At 43.6% G+C, this 16,753-nt stretch overlaps 1 protein-coding gene across 1 annotated transcript in view; it reads left to right on the top strand.

The window, feature by feature from the left end:
* The first annotated feature begins 1,561 nt into the window (after positions 1-1,561).
* LONRF2 (LON peptidase N-terminal domain and ring finger 2) overlaps positions 1,562-16,753 on the top strand; it is a 78,155-nt gene continuing 62,963 nt past the window's right edge. Inside the window, exon 1 of the mRNA XM_068268211.1 lies at positions 1,562-3,167. Within this exon, the coding sequence (XP_068124312.1) occupies positions 2,432-3,167 (736 nt within the window). The 5' untranslated portion in view covers positions 1,562-2,431. The remainder of the gene's footprint in view (positions 3,168-16,753) is intronic.

Raw genomic sequence — 16,753 nt, 5'->3', positions numbered from 1 at the left:
GAGGCAAACGTTTCACCCCGCCTCATGAGCGGGCCGGTCCTGAGCCTGTCCACCACTTGTACTGAGCGCTAAAAGCCAGCCGGTGGATGGGAGCAGCTGACAGGCGATGAATTCACTTCTTTCAGATGCTCGTGGAAAAGAGTCCTCACTTCTATAACACGTGTTAAGCAATTCGTGAAGCCCCTAGTAACACGCTATGTTGCTTGCACAAATATTGGTAAAATGAATGCATATGGCATGACAATTTTTACCAGTGGATAGTGAATCAACCCTAGTATATGTGGGAAATCAGAGTAACAGAACATATTTATTTATAACATCACAAATGGACGTGCTAATCAAAGTGTTTTATAACATTTCAAAGTCAGCCACAGGTGTAACCCTGCAGAATAAAAAGCCTATGGGATATAGAACTTACAGGAATCCAGGAGAGTATGTAATGTCATTCACAAAATATCAACATTACAATTGAAACAAATTTTTTTTTCCATATAGGTACCTAGACCCCACAGGGTTTGAATATAAAAGTGAACCTACTGGCTAATTACTTTATTTGTAACAATTATGGGAGGAATGCATACAGGTTGTGCAATGAGTAACAATAAATTGCACTTCTTCCCCCTCTTCTCCATAACATCGCAAAAATCAAGTATCTCATCCCCCCAGAAGATCTGCCAACCTTAGTTCATGCCTTCACTACATCACTGGACTACTGTAATGCTCTCTACACTGGCCTTCCAAAAAAGGACTTGTACTGCCTACAACTGATACAGAATACTGCTGCCAGACTGTTAACCAACCCCGTCACTGCCACATAACACCAGTCCTGCACTCCCTTCACTGGCTACCGATAAAATGGAGGCGCCTACTGACATTTAAATCACTACATAATTTCAGTGCGGCATAAAGCATGCGGCTTCCAGGGTCGCCTAGAACGACGGGGAAAATCGGGATTGGAACACCACGTTCGCGTAAACGACGGTACGGCTGTGCGTTCGGAACCGTGTGATGCTGATCCCATTCACTACAGCGAATCGGATCAGCGCTGAGCTTTGCCGAAAATGCCTGCAGCAGTACGATAGTGTATCGCACTGCTGCGCAGCGAAATAGTCTGAACGTCAGAAGTGCTGATGTTCTTGCGTGTCGTACGCTATACGTGCTGCCGAAATGTGCATGGCAACCTGTATAGTGTGAACGAGGCCTAAGATCTGCTATTTGATCAATTTATTTTATGAAGAGCACCTTGACAGCTGATTGCATTGTCTTCCATACATCCTTTATGTATTTATTTCACAATAGCACTGTATATTTTATTAACACTTCAAGTGAGTGCAGGGAAACACCCATTTTAAAACAGAATTAAATAGGCACTATTCTGAAATCAGCAGATGTACTGGTTGTCATCAGTGCCTGTCACAAGAATAGCAGAGTCAGAGTGGCAGCACAGAAATAATAAGCTGTCATTACTGTACTACTACTGTAGGGCAGCTGCCTGTAAGCAACTTGTGTAGGTCGCCAGTGACAGCAATAGCTCAGACTTCGTACTTTTACATAGCATTCTTCCTCTCAGGTCAGGCTGCTCATACAGCTCCAGTGTTACATGCACTGCTTGTAGTGGTGCCTTTAAAAGGCAGGCTGTGTGTGTGACGTCCGGGCTGCTCGCCTCCTCATGTGATGAGATCACGGCTGGGAGATGATTGGGAGGAAGGGGAGCGCTCTGTGGGTTATAGACACGCATAATATAGTAGCAGAGACAGAAGCTGAGCGCACTGGAGGCCTGGATACAGCGTATTTGTAGAGGAAGGCATGGCACTCTGACCCCACCACACATGACACGTCTCATTCTGTTTACAGAAACTAGTGGCAGAGAAGCAGCAGCAACATTGTCTCCTCTCCTGTGACACTGGAATCCCTCGTCCTGGGCTGAACACCGCAGCAGCAGTTCTCCTTCACATCCTCTTTGTGGAGATTCCTTCTTCTCAGACAGACAATGCCAGCTTGGGACCAACGTGGATATTCAGACCGGCGTTTGCTGTATGATGGCTGTGACCACTTTTGTGCAGTGGATTTTAGGGACTTGGGGCATAACATCAACTCGTGAACTTTACCGGTTTAACAAAGAGAACCATTTTCTAGCTTATCACAGGGAACAAAGAACTAGCGCTGTAGCTGTGCTATGTAACATTCACAAAGCTTGGTACCGATAACAATGGTTTATGGAACAAAAACACCACTCTCTGGGGATAGTACTGCAATGTGACAGTTATACTGCTTTTATTGACATCAGCATGGCTCTCTATAATTATGTGACAGAGTCATTGATCGGACTAACAAAGTGTGGACTATGGTACACTATGGCATTCCTTTATTCACAAGTAAACTTCTGTCTCTTCTCTGGTGATGTAGAAAGTCTCATATAAGCTTTCCCATAATGGAGGTAAGATGTTTGCCATGTTTGGACCCACTTTCTTCTAACCTCTCTGGCATCTGCGCTGAGATGCTAGGGGTGGCAGAAGAGGCCTTTAAGTCTGGTAACTTTGAACTGGCTGCAGAGATCTATAGTTCTCAATTAGATGAGCTGCCCCAGCCTGAGAGGCGTTTGTACCTGATGAAAGGGGATGCCTTGGCATTGGCAGGGCGAGTAGCTGATTCACTGGACTCTTACACAAGGGCAGCAATGTTAAATCCGCTATGTCCAGATGAGTTGGGAGTACTAATCCAAAGCATTGCTAAAAATATCAGAGAAAAAGAACTGAAACTGCCGCATGCCAAGTCAAAAAGTGACCATTTTGATAGTTATGAACAGTACCAAGGTGCACAAGCCTCCCCAGGGAATCTCGAATCTGACCTCTTTTCCTGCCCAGTGTGCAAGCTCTTACTGGTAGACCCTGTCACCTTGAACTGTGGGCACACTTTTTGTAAAAGATGCCTAGGTGACAAGAGACCTCCACAGTGCAGTGCCTGCAACAACAGAGCTAAAAGTAAAGCAGAGGGGCATGATGCACCTTGTATGGACTTGAAGGTAAATGTGATCCTTGGGAGTCTTTTGGAAAGATGGTTGAGTCAAGAGACCAAGGTACGGAGATTGTCTGTGGAAGGTGACTGCTTACAGCAGAGCTGCAATCACGTAGAAGCATTAGAGAAATACAACACTGCTTTGGAGCTGGGTAAGTGGAACCTTTCTTTAGAGGTGCCCATTAATGATACAATTGTTTAATCAGATTCAATCTTTTGATGCAGTTTTTATGATTGAAAGTAATCGGAAGGTAATTCATGATTGTTCCCATAAACAGGTCGATTAGGGCACTTGGTTCCTTCCAATTTGATCGTAAAATGCAACATTCGGATTGATTACGTTTTCTGTTCCAATCAACCAAAGAATCTTTTTACATCGACTTTCACCACACACTGCAGTTTTCTGTACAATTCAATTGTAAAAATTGTGTCAAAAAATCTGAAGAAAATTGTATTAATGAGCACTAACTTTTTGAACAACAGAAGGAATAGTGGAAGTGTTTGTTATCTTTTTTTAAATGTAGCTGCTTGCATAAGGCCTCTTTCTCCCATGGACTGTTGAGTTGTGTGCTCAGCAAGCAGTTGCCAGGCAGCAGTGAGCAGTTACCAGGCAGCCGCAAGCAGTTGTGAGCATTTGAGAGGCATTTCACTGCCTATAAACAGTCCGTGGAAAAGAGGCCTTATAGCACATAGCGGATTGCTTATTATAGGGAGAATACCCTTTTGCTTACCCTCGTTTATAGAATACACAAGAGGCCAATCTTCTGCCTATTTTCTTTCCTTACAGATCTAATTTGCAACTTCTTTGCAATGAACTTATTCATTTTTAACTTCTTTCATTACTTTGTTATAAGTTCTTCGAGAAGTTTGTTTGATGCATGAATGTTAGTAATTGAACTCCATAGTGACAACTTAGCCAAAGATTTTTTTCTAATCTGGCTGTATTGCAGTTTCAAGATTTTCATTCTGTTTCTGCCCCAAGATACTACGCAATGAAAAGTAACATACACTTGTTGGATGTCTGTTCTCTGAAACAATCATTTCTGAGTTTTGGGTGACAGTTTAGGAATGATTCCTCTAGAGACACGCTGCTCATCTCATGGACGTTGTCCTGTTCTATGGAGGGGAGAGTGATAAGTGGGGGTTCCCATTATGGGGACAATGGTAACATCAGCCAAAGATTTTCTAGCTTGGCCAAATGCTGAAGAGGAGGCTACAGATGCCAAACACCTTTACACACTCTTTATGTGAAATGATCACAAATGCTTATTCGGAATGAGCTCAATGTAAGTTCACAGCGCATCAGTTACATTGCAGAATAATTATGCATGTCAGCTCACTGCTTACACAGTTCTACGGGCCTGTTCACACCTCTGCATTGTAACGGATCACATTATTCTAACTCGCAGCATGCAGGTTCCAAATTAACATCTATGTCCAATCTCAATTGCAGTTCACACACATTTTAACGCCTATGTTATGCAGCGCACCACTGTAAATCTTGCCTCAGCCTCAATCCAGGCTTCTGTTGGTTGCAGCCAATCAGTGATCTCTGTGTGTGTCACAGTGCACATCCACCAATCATCCACAAGCGACCTGATTCCTCGGGGGACATTGCAGGGCCGAGGATGTACAGAGGCATAAGTCTGTAGGCTAGTGTTCTGTTGCTATGTAGGTGTTGTAGGGACTTTGGAGCAGCATGGGAGTGATGTCACGCGAGGGGTAGGGTGAGTGGGAAGAACAATGCTCCCAACCAGCGCTTGCCTGAATGTATCTGGCAGGGTGATCGCTGGTTGGGGAGCATCAAGGCTATTGAACACTGCTAGATTCCTAGCAGAGGTGGTTGGCTGCTAACGTTTCACCTAGTGTTTGCACGAGTTAGATTCAGAATGTAAGAAACATAGGGGATTCTGAGCAAGGCTTTTATTCTTTATAAAGATATTCCCTAAAAAGGATTTAAACAATGATGCTGGCTAGCTTCCCTGCTCGCTACACAGTTTTTTGGCAGTTGGACAGAGCAACTGCCATTTACCAAGTGCTTTTGAAAATAAATAAATCCCTGGCAATCCCCCCATGAAGAGATGGGCTAGCCCAAAACCTTCTGACAAATTTCTAATACCTACTGTAAGTGACAGCGACATAGGAGAAAATTAATTTATAGCTCATTTTACTCTGGGAAAAACGTACTTCTTATTTGTCTATGTTTGCACATATCTTAAATTTTACAATTTTTCGTCATAGTGCCCCTTTAAGTTTGGAAGTAGAACACATCAGTCAAGGGGTTAATATTGATCATAAGGTGGATATTTTGCCATTGTATCTCTCTTTTATTACTATGCATTTTATATAACACTGACCTTTTCCCTAATGCTTTAAAGAGTACACTGAATAATTCATGTCACTTACTATCCCTCTTAGCCTAGTTTTCCACTGGGGCATTGCGTTACGTTATAACGTGAACAAAACGCAACCAAATATTGCATTTCATCCGATGTAATGTAATGCAAAAATGCAGCTGAACAATGTGCACCTTGATTGACTTTGATAGTGCGCTTTCAATATGTGCAGTTCTATCAATGCATTAGAACTGTGTCATAATAACGGTTCAGAGGTGAACTGCTGATAGACTTTGAAAAGCACCACAATCCAGTGCGCAAAACTGTGGCCTCAATTCACTAAGATCATGCTGGAGATAACAAGCAAGAGATATCTTGCCACCACACAGTGAGAGTTATCTTATCTCTTCATTCCTTAAGTTACCTCCTCTGTAATTATTTTCATACGCAGTTCATTAACAGCCTGTCTTTAACTTTAGAATTCTGGAGCTAATGTACTGATAATTATAGAAACGTTATTAAAGACAGGAGATGAGCTTAGTGACTTGAGGCCAGTGTCCTTTATAACGGAAGGAGCCAGTGTGATCTTGCACAGTGCACAAGTGAGGCACATGCAGATATCGGAAAATTGTATACTCACCTTTTCAGCAATTTTCCTTTCCTGGCATTACTCCATGGCGGCATTACATATGGGCAGTTTCCCGCCTCCAACTGCCAGATAGGACCCACCCTCTATATAAATTGAACCCCGCCCAAGCACCAGCATTCCTAGTAACGGACGAGCCGCCTAGAAATGGGTGGGAATGTATGCCGCCATGGAGTAATGCCAGGAAAGGAAAATTGCTGAAAAGGTGAGTATACAATTTTCCGATTTCCCTGGCAACTCCATGGCGGCATTACATATGGGCAATAACTAGCCAAAAAATAAACAAGGGAGGGTATGCTGAAGAATAGATTTAATGCAAGAAAAAAAATTCATACAAACAAATTAAAGTGATTGGTCAGTAGCCAAGGAGATAACTTTTCTACCAAAGGCAGATGTTGACAGGGTAGCTGGCTCTATTTTATAGTGCCTGATAAATGTGTGGCTTGACGACCAGTTGGCCGCTCTGCATATAGTCTCAATTGACACTCTCCCCATAGATGCCCACGAGGCCGACATGCCTCTGGTCGAGTGAGCTGATACAATCTGAGGAGGTGATAGGTTCTTTGCTTTATACGCCCTTTGGATAGCAGTGACGATCCATCTTGCGATCGTTCTTATTGTGGCATCTTTACCCTTATTGATTCCCCATGGAACCACAAAGAGTCTTTCTCCAGATCTGAAACTCTCAGTAGCCTGTAAATAGGCCTTAATAGTTGATACTGGATCTAAGGGATGCGCCTTCTCAGGATCCAAAGGATCTTTAAATGCGGGCAGCGTCCACTCCTGGTTGTAATGATAATAAGTAGGAACTTTCGGAATGAAGGACTCCACCGGATTGAGTACTACCCGATCTTCGAAGAAAGATATAAAGGGCTCTTTCCAACTTAGCGCCTGAATCTCCGATACTCTTCTACCAGAGGTGACTGCGATGATGAAAGCAGTTTTGAGAGATAAGTTGTATAGAGAACATTTGTGAGACGGAACAAACATGGAAGATGAAAGGTAATCCAAAACCAGCGGGAGATCCCATTGAGGAAACCTCGGTCTTCTAGGAGGACGGATCCTCATTGCTGCTTTAAAGAATTGCTTAATAAGTGAATTTGCTGACCAAGGAAACCCCAAAACTGCCGAGATAGCTGATAACTGTGACTTTAAGGTGTTATAAGCTAACCCTAAATCAAGTCCTCTTTGCAGGAACAGAAGGATATGTGGAACCTCTGGAGATAAAGGATTGAACCCCGCGTCATGTGCCACTGCAGCAAATTTTCTCCAGGTTCTATTATATACCTGCATTGTAGAGGGCTTCCTTGCTGTAAGTAAGGTGTCCACCACCGCTTTCGGACATCCTTGAGTCAGCAATCTTTGCTTCTCAATCTCCAAGCCGTCAATCTCAGCTTGCTCAGGTTGGGATGCAGAAATCCCCTCTGGGAGAGAAGGTCCGGAATGTCCGGGAGAATAAAAGGTTGGTCCACCAGGAGACTTAACATCAACGTGTACCAAGGCCTCCTCGGCCAATTTGGAATGATCGCCAGGACCTCTACTCTTGATATTAGAACTTTCTGTAGGAACCTGAAGATCAGGGGAGTAGGAGGGAACGCATATCCCTTGCGGAAGTTCCAATCCTGGACCAACGCATCTGTCGCCAGAGCTCCCTTCGTCGGAAAACGAGAATAATAGGTCTGAAGTTTGCTGTTGTATTCTGATGCGAACAAGTCTATTTCTGGAAGACCCCACTTCTGGACTATCATATAAAATACCTTGGGGTTCAAGGACCACTCGTTGTTGGACAGGTATGTTCTTGATAACATGTCCGCCTGGACATTCTCGGTTCCTGGTAAATATATCGCTGTGATATCTTTCAGGTGTTTCTGGGCAAGGGAGAAGATTGGAGCGACTTCTTTCATCAATTTCCCGCTGTGCGTCCCCCCTTGCCTTTTTACATAGGACACTGCCGCTGTATTGTCCAGTCGTAACATCACTGGAGCTCCCCTTATTAGTGGTAGGAACGCCAGTAATGCCTGGTGGGCAGCTCTTAGCTCTATGATGTTGGACACCACTGGTATGTCGAGATTCGACCAAGTACCCTGAACTGCAAGGTCTTTGTATGTTGCGCCCCATCCTAGTAAACTGGCGTCTGAGGTTATCACCTCCCAGTGAGGAGGAGAGATGGTAAAGCCGTTGCTTAGATTGTAGCGGGATTTCCACCATTTTAAACTGAGCCATACTTTCATTGGAATATAAATTGGAAAGTTGAGATCGTGGTGACTCCACTGATTCAGAAAATTCATTTGAAATGTTCGTAGATTCCAATGTGCCCATCTGACAAGTGGAATCGTTGATGACATGGATCCCAAAACTCTCATGCATTGCCTTGCTGTTATTGTCGAATTGGGTTTGATGGAGGTCACTTTCTGTATGATCAGTTCCACTTTCTCCAGTGGAAGAGAGACTGCGTCTTTGTCTGTGGAAAACATGGCGCCTAAAAAGACCAGATTTTGAGAAGGCACCAGATTGCTTTTTTTGAGGTTTAGTAACCACCCGAAGTCCTTCAAGGTCTGGATCACTGTATCGCGATGAATTAATAGCTGCTCCCTTGAGTTTGCCAAGATTAGAACATCGTCTAAATAGTGGAGAATCCTTATGTTCTGTTGCCTGAGAATGGCTATCACCGATAGAAGTACCTTCGTGAAGGTCCTTGGGGAAGTGGACAGCCCGAAGGGCAGACAGCAGAACTGGAGATGGACGCCTCCCACGAGAAAGCGTAAATACTTTTGATAAGAAGGATCGATGGGAACATGAAAATAGGCGTCCCTCAGGTCGAGGGAGGCCATCCAATCTCCAGCTCTGACCGCCCTTATGACTGTCTGCAACGACTCCATTTTGAATTTCGGGATCTTGATGAACCTGTTCAAGACTTTTAGATCCAGTACTGGTCTCCACTCCCCTGTCTTTTTCTTCACTAAGAAAATTGGGGAATAGAAACCTGAAAACTTTTCCTTTTCTGGAACTGCAACCGCCGCTCCTTGTGCTGCGAGAGAATCGACATAGTCGAAAAGAATTTTTCTCTTGTCTAGGTTGCCTGGGACAGTCGTTTCTACTATACGAGGTAGGATTGGCTTTTTGAGGAATGCCCACTTGTGTCCTACTGATACCACCTGAATGACCCAAGGGTCTGACACCTTTTCCGCCCAAATAGGAATATGGCGAGCGAGTCTTGCCCCCACTATTTCTACTTGGGCGGGTTTCATATCAGAAAGACTTCCCAGTATTGAGGGAGGTAGAGGTAGATGCCTTGTTTTTGGAAGATCTAAAGAAAGTTGGCTGAGTAGATTTCCAAGAGCTATCAAATTTTCTGTTAGGTCTGTAGGATCTGTTATCCTTGAATCGTTGCTGGAAAGATTGCCTCTGTTAATACCACCATTTTGTTCTGAATTTTCTGTCCTGAGGTAGTAGTCCCGACCTACCTCCCGTAACACGGGCTATTGCAGAGTCCATCTTGGGACCGAATAAATTTTTCCCGTCATAAGGAATCTTCGTCCAAGTAGATTTGGAAGAGGGGTCTGCAACCCAAGGCCTAAGCCATAGAGCACGTTTCGCCATAATCGAGAAAAGCATCGATTTGGTCGAACCTTTAATGACATCTAGAGCTACTTCCCCTACAAAATCTGATGCAAACTTCAAGTCATTGACCCATGCTTTTAAGGTTTCCTTATCTTCTACCTTCTCAATAGAATCCATCAGGCAATTAGTCCATGACTTCATGGCCTTTGATACTGACGTTAGTGCCACTGCCGGTCTTGCTGCTTCTCCTGCCGATAAGTATGATCTCTTTATGTCTTGATCCATCTGCCTCTCTAAAGGATCTTTGAACGAAGTGGCATCTTCCATCGGAAGCGTAGAGTTCTTAGCTAATCTAGCCACCGAAGCGTCCACTATTGGAAAGGTATCTACTAAGGCCTCTCCCACTGCCGGAAGAGGATATAGTTTCCTCAGTCTATTCTTGGCCGATGGCTTTTTAATAGTTTTGCTCCATTCATCAGAGAACATGTCTTTAACTTCGTCCATCAAAGGGAACGTCTCATGGCACTTATCCAGCTGTCTGAAATATTTCTTTTTGTTTTTATTTTCAGAATCCGAATCCTCCCAAGCAATAGACTCCTTTACTTGGGCAATAAATGCAGGAATCGATGCAAAATCTATCACTGAATCCCAATCTTCGGACGAATCTGACTCTGAACCTGACTTATCATTTGCATTATGATGTTTAGCTGATGAAGGAAGAGTTGGCGTTGGACTAACATCTTTATGGAGGTCTTGAAGTGTGTCCCTCACAGTTTGTTTTATTACTTCAGTCAAGTCACGATTCTCTCCCGCTATTCCACCAAAACATAGCCGACAGACCAACTTGTCTGGTAATCGGGTGCCTCCGCACAGCCAACACTGATCCTCTGTGGGTCTGTCAGTTTTTTTAGTACACTTCCTTGGCGGTGATTCGTTCCGATCTGAGCTTGAGGAACTTGAGGCAATTCTTTTGGAATAGGCTCTCCTTTTCTCTGTGACTGCAGGGGAATTGCTCCGCTGTTTTGACGACTTGTCTCCTTTTGTATGCCTGAAAGGAAAAAACTAACGTCAGAGCTCTCTCCAGAGCGAGACAGGGCCCCTTTAACGCTTACTTACCCCCCTTACCTTTTGCTCTTAGAGCGGTCTTTTTCAGAAGATTTCCCCATCTTGCACACTCCACTAGAGCTGAAAGAAAAGTGAATACTAATCTCAGCATCATAGTGCATGCGATAATATGTCTGCATAACGCAGGAGATTACCTGCTTATCCCAGAATGAACAAACAAAACACACCTTATTGGGTAGCAGGATAGCGTTCCCCCAGCTCTGCAAGGTCGCAGCCTCTAGCCCTGGCCGTATCCACCGTTATGTGGACGCCGGAAGAGAAAGTATTGCTTCCTTTATGGCCGACCCTGATTTGCCCACAACAAAGATGGCCGCCTCCGCACTTCCTGTCCCCGCACTAAGCCATTCCTAATATGGCTGCAAACAGGAAGTGACAAGGACAGGTCCACTACTATACCCAGCGCTGCATAGCGGCGGCGTAACTGGCAAATATGAGAAGAGGGGAGCGCCGGGCAGCCAGAATACCGATTAGGTACTGAAGGCAGAAAATGAACTTATTAGGGGAGCGCTGAGCAGCCGAAAATACCATTTAGGTATTGAGAAGGCGACACGCTGGAGACCAAAACCAGCATAAACATCTGACCCTATTGGCTCATTTAGAGACCTAGGCATCAGGACAACAGGCAGAAGGGGCCCACACTGCCTGGAACCGCAAACAACGCGGAGGTAAGGGACTCATTATGTAACATACATTTATAATATATGGAAAACTTTTAAATGAGAATCTCTCATATAACATCAAAAATAGGAAGAAAAAAACCTGGTCCATATGATCTGGCGGCGAGGACGGAAAAAGGAATGCTGGTGCTTGGGCGGGGTTCAATTTATATAGAGGGTGGGTCCTATCTGGCAGTTGGAGGCGGGAAACTGCCCATATGTAATGCCGCCATGGAGTTGCCAGGGAAAAGGGAATTTTACATGTTTCCCTATAGGTCAGTTTACATCTATGCTTTTGACAACTTTTTTTACAATGCACTGCTGCATGGAATACATACACAATTCTTACACTACTAAAATGCTTGTTCTTGCTCTGATCATTTCCTGTCTTGACTGCTGTAACACCCTACTCTATGGCTCACCAAAAACCAGACAGGCACCTCTCCAGTCCCTACTGACCTATGCTGCTAGTCTCATCCGCCTCTCCTCTTTCTCCTCTGATGCCAGCCTCTCTGCCAATCACCCAAAGGATTCAGTTCAAACTCTTGACACTATCATGCGCAACTCTACATAAGATATCCCTTCCATACATTTCTTTATTAATCTCCTGATACTATCCCTTCCGGAACCTTCGCTCCTCCCATGAGACCCTCTTGTCATCCAGCTTGGTCACTTCTTCTCACTTTCACATACAGGACTTTTCACAAGTGTCCTCTCTCTTTTGGAACTCTCTCCCGCTGCCTGTCTGACATGCTCCAAGCCTGGAAATGTTCAAACACACCCTCAAGACACATCTCTTCAGACAAGCTTATCATTTGATATAGCTAGCATTTGAGACTTACTGCATTATCTGCTAACCACCTAGTCTACACCTCTAGTGTCTGCACAAGCCTCTAGATTGTAAGCTCGCAAGTGCATGGACCTCCCCCTAGTGTTTTCTGTTTCCATTGCACTTTACCAAATGAACATGTACCAGTATTGGTGCTGTTTTGAAACTGCATTTCAATTGTATGTATTTGTGCTTGTGCTGCTGGATGTCCTGATTGTACAGTGTAGAACTGCCCATATATCTATGATTCTCATTACTGTATGTTCTTGTACTATGTACAGCACTATAAAAGATCTTGACGCCATATAAACTTAAAATAATAATAAAAAATGCATAACAACTGAAAGAGAAGCTCAAACTCCTCAAACTCATTGGTCATTGGTTAAAAATGTTACAGTTTTTGTGTGTCTTTAGAGGAAACAAGCTTAGGGCCCATTTGCATTAGAAGCATGTGAATTCGCATTCTATTTTCCTGAAGTGAAATCAAGTGAAATACGAAAGCAAATTCACATACATGCATTTTTGTTGTTTTTCATTGACGATAAACACATGCAAAAACACACAAAAATTTGGACCACAAAAATAGATGAAAAATCGCATGTAGTGTGCAGAAAATGACAACACTGCTGTGAAGATTTGTATGCAGAAAATGCATACAAATATGCATGTAGTGCAAACAGGCCCTTAGAGTGGGCGACCAGAGGCGCCTGATGCACCAAGCAGTCGCCTGGAATGCTGTGCAGGGTGGGATGGGAGCACAGCCATGGGGGAGGGGGGACTGCGGTCCCCCCCGCCGGTGATGTACTGGCTTGTGGCATCTGATAGACAGGTTTTCTCGTCTGAAGTGACAAAATGGCTAGAGGCGCCCCTGTGGGCCACAGTAATTGTATGTGAGCATACACCTTTTACTCTTAACCTCCCTGGCGTTATGATTATTTCCAGATTCAGGATGTAAAAGCCGTGCAATTTTTTTCACAAGCTTTTATACCCTGAAAGAAGGAAAAAACCTACCACAGAGAGATCTGCAGCAGCTCCTGCATATAACTCACTCAGGCACAGGATTATTGCTCTGAGCTGCGGATTTCCGTCCCGAGCCTGACTCGGGATTATCGCTAAGGAGGTTGTGTACGTGCTAAGATCTTACTCAGCCAAAACATTTGTTTGTGCCTCTCTGGCAGACGTCTGGATTGTACTGGGGTGTTGAAGTGGCAATGTGTTGAATTTGATATGGGTTCACTATAAAATATACTTGAAGTAACTTGTAGCATAATGAGATTACTGTGTATGTATGTTTTTTTTGTTTGTTTTTTCCAGCCATATGCAATTCACTTTTGCACCTCAGTTTTCTCCTAGGTGATATTTTCACAACCTGTAAATAAAATACCTTTTATACCACCAGCAAGCAAACAAATACTCAAAACAATAGGGGCAGTACTTTTCCACCTTCTTTTTGGTACTTTTTCCATTGCAGAATGCTAAAAAAGTTTATTTAAATTCTCCTAGGAGAAAACTCAGGAGAAAAAGTGAATTGCATATGGCCCTATAAGGGTTAATAATGCTGGGCGTGTAAATTACACTTTTTGCATTTTAATGAAGTCAGATTGCAGCATTATTATTGTGATAATTGTTTAATTAAGAGTTTAAAACGTGAGAAGCTGTAAAAACATTCCTGAAAGCAATGAACTCGTAAGACGTTCATTAGGTCATCATTACTCATCTGGGAGCAGAGGAAATAAAGTGCAGGAGCCGATGCCTGCTCAGTTGGCAAGCCTGGGATTTTAGCAGTTAAAAACGAAATTTCCATAGATAGTTTGTGTTTCTCATGAGTATATTTTTACTTTTGGTTCACCCTTGCTGGGTAAACTTGAGATGCCAGTTGATTAGTCTAGCTGTGTTTGTCTGGATTGGAAGAACCTTTGGAGGCAGAAGCTCCTCATTTACTTTGTGTCTACAGTCAGGGGAAATAAAGCCTAGTACATAAATTAGATGGTTCTCAGCCGGGCAGCTGGTCAAAGGCCGTCTTTGTTGAGAATTTAGCGTGAGTTAAGTACAATGCGTCGCAGAAAGATCTGGAGTTACTAGTCATGTCATCCACTCCAATGGTTCTTCTTCCCTCCTTCCCTTCATGCTGTTCTGTCATGCAGCCGCACTATAATCCCTCCTCCCACTCCATATCAACAGATCGCATTTCTAGCCTGCAGGCTAGTGATGCTGCTGTAGTGCACTCCCCTTAAAGAGACACTGAAGCGAAAAAAAAATGATGATATTATGATGTGTATGTGTAGCACAGCTAAGAAATAAAACATTAAAGGTAGCCATACACTGGTCGATTTGCCATCAGATTCGACCAACTGACAGTTCCCTATCTGATCAGAGAGGGATAGTATGGCTACCTTTACTGCAAACAGATTGTGAACCGATTTCAGCCTGAAACCGTTCACAATCTGTTGTGGTGGTGGTGGTGCTGCCGCCGCTCCCCCCGCCCGCATGCCCGCATACATTACCTGCTCCGCCGGCGCGACTCCAGTCCCCCAGGTCACCGCTGCTCCGTCTCCGCTCTGGTCTCCGGCCCCGGCATGCTTTACTTCTTCCTGCCCGGCAGGAAGTTTAAACAGTAGAGCGCCCTCTACTGTTTAAACTTCCTGCCGGGCCAGAGGAACTGAAGCATGCCGGAGACCAGCGCGGACACGGAGCAGCGGTGACCGGGCGTAGACGTGCCGGCGGAGCAGGTAATGTATGCGGCTCTATTGCGTCGGTCGTCGGGCACTCGAACGCCGCTACCGACGCGCTCCCTACCCGCGGGCGATCGACGCTAATTTTCCGCACGGAGCGATCGACGGGATCGGACGAAAAGGATCGAAATTCGGCGTGTAGCGCGAACGATTGGCAGCAGATTCGATCCCAGTGATCGAATCTGCTGTCGAAACGGCGGCGAATCGGGCCAGTGTATGGCCACCTTTAGATCAGATACATCAGTGTAATTGTTTCCAGTACAGGAAGAGTTGAGAAACTTCAGTTGTTATCTCTATGCAAACAAGCCATTAAGCTCTCCGACTAATGCTGGGAATACACGTTTCGTTTTTGCCTTCTTTTAGCCTTCGTTTCGATTGTGCCTTTTGTTCTTTTCGTTCCCGAAATAATCGAACGTACGGTTAATATCACCACCCACGGTTTCGTTTTTTTTTTTCGATTCTGATGGTTTCGTTTTTCCAATAATCGAAGGCTGCAAAGAAACGAAACGAAAATCCCTTTTTACAGGGACGGACTAACATAAACGAACATATAATCGATCTGAACAGCCATCAAGCCTACCAATGGCTCGATTAGATGGATAAAGAGAGATAATATCAAACATGTTCGATCACTAGTCGTTCGTTTTTGGGGTCTATTAATCGAAACTATAATGAGATTATGACTATTTTCACATACGTTTTCAACACTCGATTCGTTTACTGAACGAATCGAAGGCAAAAACGAAACGTGTATTCCCAGCATAAGTTAGTCGTGGAGAGGGCTGTTATCTGACTTTTATTATCTCAACTGTTCCTGGACTATTTACTTTTTCTCTGCTAGAGGAGAGGTCATTACTTCATAGACTGCTCTGAAAGAAGCATTTTGAATGCTGAGTGTTGTGTAATCTGCACATATTATAGAATGATGCAATGTTAGAAAAAACACTATATACCTGAAAATAAAAGTATGAGAATATTTTCTTTGCTGCTAATCTTCTAGTAATTATTCATAGTACACAACCAATTCACTATATCATATATTTTTTTTTCCGCTTCAGTGTCTCTTTAACTGTTGCTCGAGGGACTGCAGCTATTCACTATGTGTTACTTTAATCAAATAGATACTCAATTAAATATAAGCTTTAAATCAAACCTAAAGTTATTTTTTAACGACTTTAGGTTTCCTTTAATATTGATTTAAAGTTGAACGAGGAAGGCCGTTATTTTTATGCAGCAAGATTCATTGCATTGATTGGTGCAAAACTCACAGAGGCCCCGTTTCAATAGATTTTTGTTGACATTTGTGTGAAATCTACTGGTGCAAGCTGATAGATTAATCAATTTCCAATCAGGGAGTTGCTGTATTCTGTGTCATGTGAAAATCAAATGGTGTATGGCTGACATAATAGTCGTGCAGGTCATTATGTCTGACTTGGCAGCAGCAAATTGCACAGCCCAAGCACTGAGATATTTTTTAGCTACCAGCCTAAATAGCTTCAGTCATGTGCTTCTGATAAAACAAATGTCTTGACTCTGAACCAATTTTAATATGTGCAGATTAAATACAGATTCCTGATTGACTAAATAAAAACACGGCCCGGGGATAAACTAAAGTGAGTTTTAAATAGTTGTCTGTGTTGACATGTGTTTCAGTTTTTACCTTGCTATATCTTCATTTGTAGCGGATAACTGAAAATAACACTTTCTCAGTCCTGAACATCATGTGAAGAGATAGTAAACTACATAACAGCTTGCTCCGATATTTCCAGCATTTGACAACCTGTGAAATTGTGAATGTCAGCTGAGACATTAGCTCCTTCACTGCACAGGTATTTCTAAATAGAGTACAATGT

The sequence above is a fragment of the Hyperolius riggenbachi genome, chromosome 2, assembly GCF_040937935.1.
Source record: "Hyperolius riggenbachi isolate aHypRig1 chromosome 2, aHypRig1.pri, whole genome shotgun sequence".
Taxonomy (NCBI): domain Eukaryota; kingdom Metazoa; phylum Chordata; class Amphibia; order Anura; family Hyperoliidae; genus Hyperolius; species Hyperolius riggenbachi.
Note: the sequence above shows the minus strand (reverse complement) of the source record. Positions and strands in the feature narration are given on the sequence as shown.